We start from the raw sequence: 2,009 nt of genomic DNA on the forward strand, positions 1-2,009 counted from the left end.
GCCCGGAGGGCTGTTGGGCAGGCCTAGCCAGCCGCTGCCTGCTTCCTTCTCTCCTGCCCCCGAACTCTACTCTGCACCCCTCTCCTACCCGCCGCAGCCTCCTGGCCCACCCCCCAGCACTGTCCCCGGGAGCACCCCCCAGGGAAAGGCCAGGCGACCCAAGGGCCCTCAGGCAGAGGGACGGGGAGGGGAGGGCGCTTGCCCAGGCGAGCCTGTCTCGGCCCCAGGCTGCGAGGACCCCCCTCCCCAGGGCCGAGGCCTCGCCCAGCTGCTGGGGAGAGGAAATCAAGGTGCCAGACGGAAACGGAGGAAGAGCAGCGGGGGGCTGGGAGGGGCTCGGGCCGCTGCAGGTTTATTCACGTGGCGGCCAGGGGCAGCCGGGGCGGGGCACCCCACGAGGGCGGGGCACCTCAGGGCCCCACGAGCCGAGGACCAAAAGGAAGCTGAGCAGGAGGCCAGCGGCCAGAGCCGCGGGGCTCCCCTGGGGCGCCCCCGCCGCGCCCCCCGGCCGGCCCTGCCAGGGCGGGACGTTGCACAGCGCCGACTGGCAGCACGCCACGGTCATCAGGGTCCCGGCCACGGTCCTGGAGATGGGGCGGCACGTGTCCGAACACCACGCCGAGTAGGTGGTCAGGGGTCCGGACTCTGGGGGTGGCGGAGAGGCGGTCAGGCGGGGGAGGGCGCGGGCCCGGGGTCCCCCCCCCCCCCCGGCCTGGGCTCACCAGTGTCCCCGTGGGAGAGGATGGTCTTGCAGAAGGCGTGGCTGGAGCTGCAGTTCTGCCGCAGGCCGCAGCCCTCCCCGCGGTGCAGGGACTGGCAGGAGTAACACCGCAGCCCTGCAAGGGGGGTCGGTCCTCACCGGGTCCACCTCCGCACCCCAGACCAGCCTGCCGGCGCCTCCCTGTGCCCCTTGGGATAGGCCAGCAGAGCCCACGCTTGGCCACGGCCTTGGACGAGAGCCAAGAGCAGGTGGGGTTGGGGGCGGGGTGGGGGACAAGCCCTTCGGCAGGGGCTCCAGAGGTCTGGGGTGTGTCCTTGGGGCCCCCAGCCCCTGCCCTGACCACACGGGTCCCTGATGGCCGCACCGTGGCCCCCTGGGGCTCCTCCCCAGCTCCCCACCTGGGTGGTCCTGGTGCTGAGGGCTGGGCCACCCCCCCACCCCTGGAACCAGTGGCAGGAGCGCCCCTGCCCTGGCAGGGCAGTACCTGCACCCCTGCCGCCTGCAGCCTTGTCCTGCTCGTCCTCCTCGTCCTCCTCGTCGTCCTCGTCGTAGCCCTCCTGCCTCGGGTCCTCCTCCTCTGCCCCCTCGTCCTGCGCCTGCCCGCCCCCTGCGGACGCCGAGAGACTCCACTGCCCACGCCAGGCCCCGCCGCCCATCCCCCGCCCCTGTGCTGCCATCCTCCCCGGCCTGCCCCCCCAGGCCCCGTCCCTCCCACCCACATGCCCTGACCAGCAGCCCCTCAGGCTGCCCCCCCAGAAACCCTGGGAGGGCGTGACCACTTTACAGAGAAGGAACCCTGGAGCTGAGGACGGAGGAGCCCCAGAGCGTGCATCTTGGGGAGGCCCAGCAGGATGGGGGGCCGAGGGGGAGAACCCACGCCTGGGCTGGTTTGGGGCCTGTGGGCACTGGGCGCCAGCTCCTCCCAAGCCCACCTCTAGACCCTGGGCCCTGGGCCTGGCCCACACCGCCCTGCCCCCAGGGCCTGCCCCGCGTACCTGGCCGGCCGCACAGCAGCAGGGCCAGCAGCATGGCCGTGAGCGCCTTCATCCCGCGCCTCCGCGTTGTCCAAGGCCGCAGCCGCTCTGCCTCCGTGGGAAGTGGGACAGGGGGCATTGCCAGGGGCTTCCTGGAGGCCCTCCCCAGCGGCCGCAAACAATGGGCCCACGCTGGCCCCCTGCTCCAGGCACCAGGCCAAGGAGCCGTCCAGTTCTTCCCCTGGAGGGAACGGGAAGTCCCCATGGGCGGGTGTCCTGTCCACTTTTGTGCCCCCCCGCCCCCACTGGCGGAA

At 73.0% G+C, this 2,009-nt stretch overlaps 1 protein-coding gene across 1 annotated transcript; it reads right to left on the minus strand.

Moving 5' to 3' along the window:
- Window positions 1–352: 352 nt before the first annotated feature.
- GPIHBP1 (glycosylphosphatidylinositol anchored high density lipoprotein binding protein 1) lies at window positions 353–1,768 on the minus strand (the record flags this gene model as incomplete). The annotated part of the gene is made up of 4 exons (XM_084229453.1): window positions 353–645; window positions 723–836; window positions 1,206–1,328; window positions 1,717–1,768. The coding sequence occupies 4 exons, from the start codon at window positions 1,766–1,768 to the stop codon at window positions 353–355; spliced, it is 582 nt and encodes a 193-aa protein (XP_084085579.1).
- Window positions 1,769–2,009: the final 241 nt, after the last annotated feature.

Source organism: Talpa europaea (genome assembly GCF_964194135.1).
Source record: "Talpa europaea genome assembly, chromosome: 3".
NCBI lineage: Eukaryota > Metazoa > Chordata > Mammalia > Eulipotyphla > Talpidae > Talpa > Talpa europaea.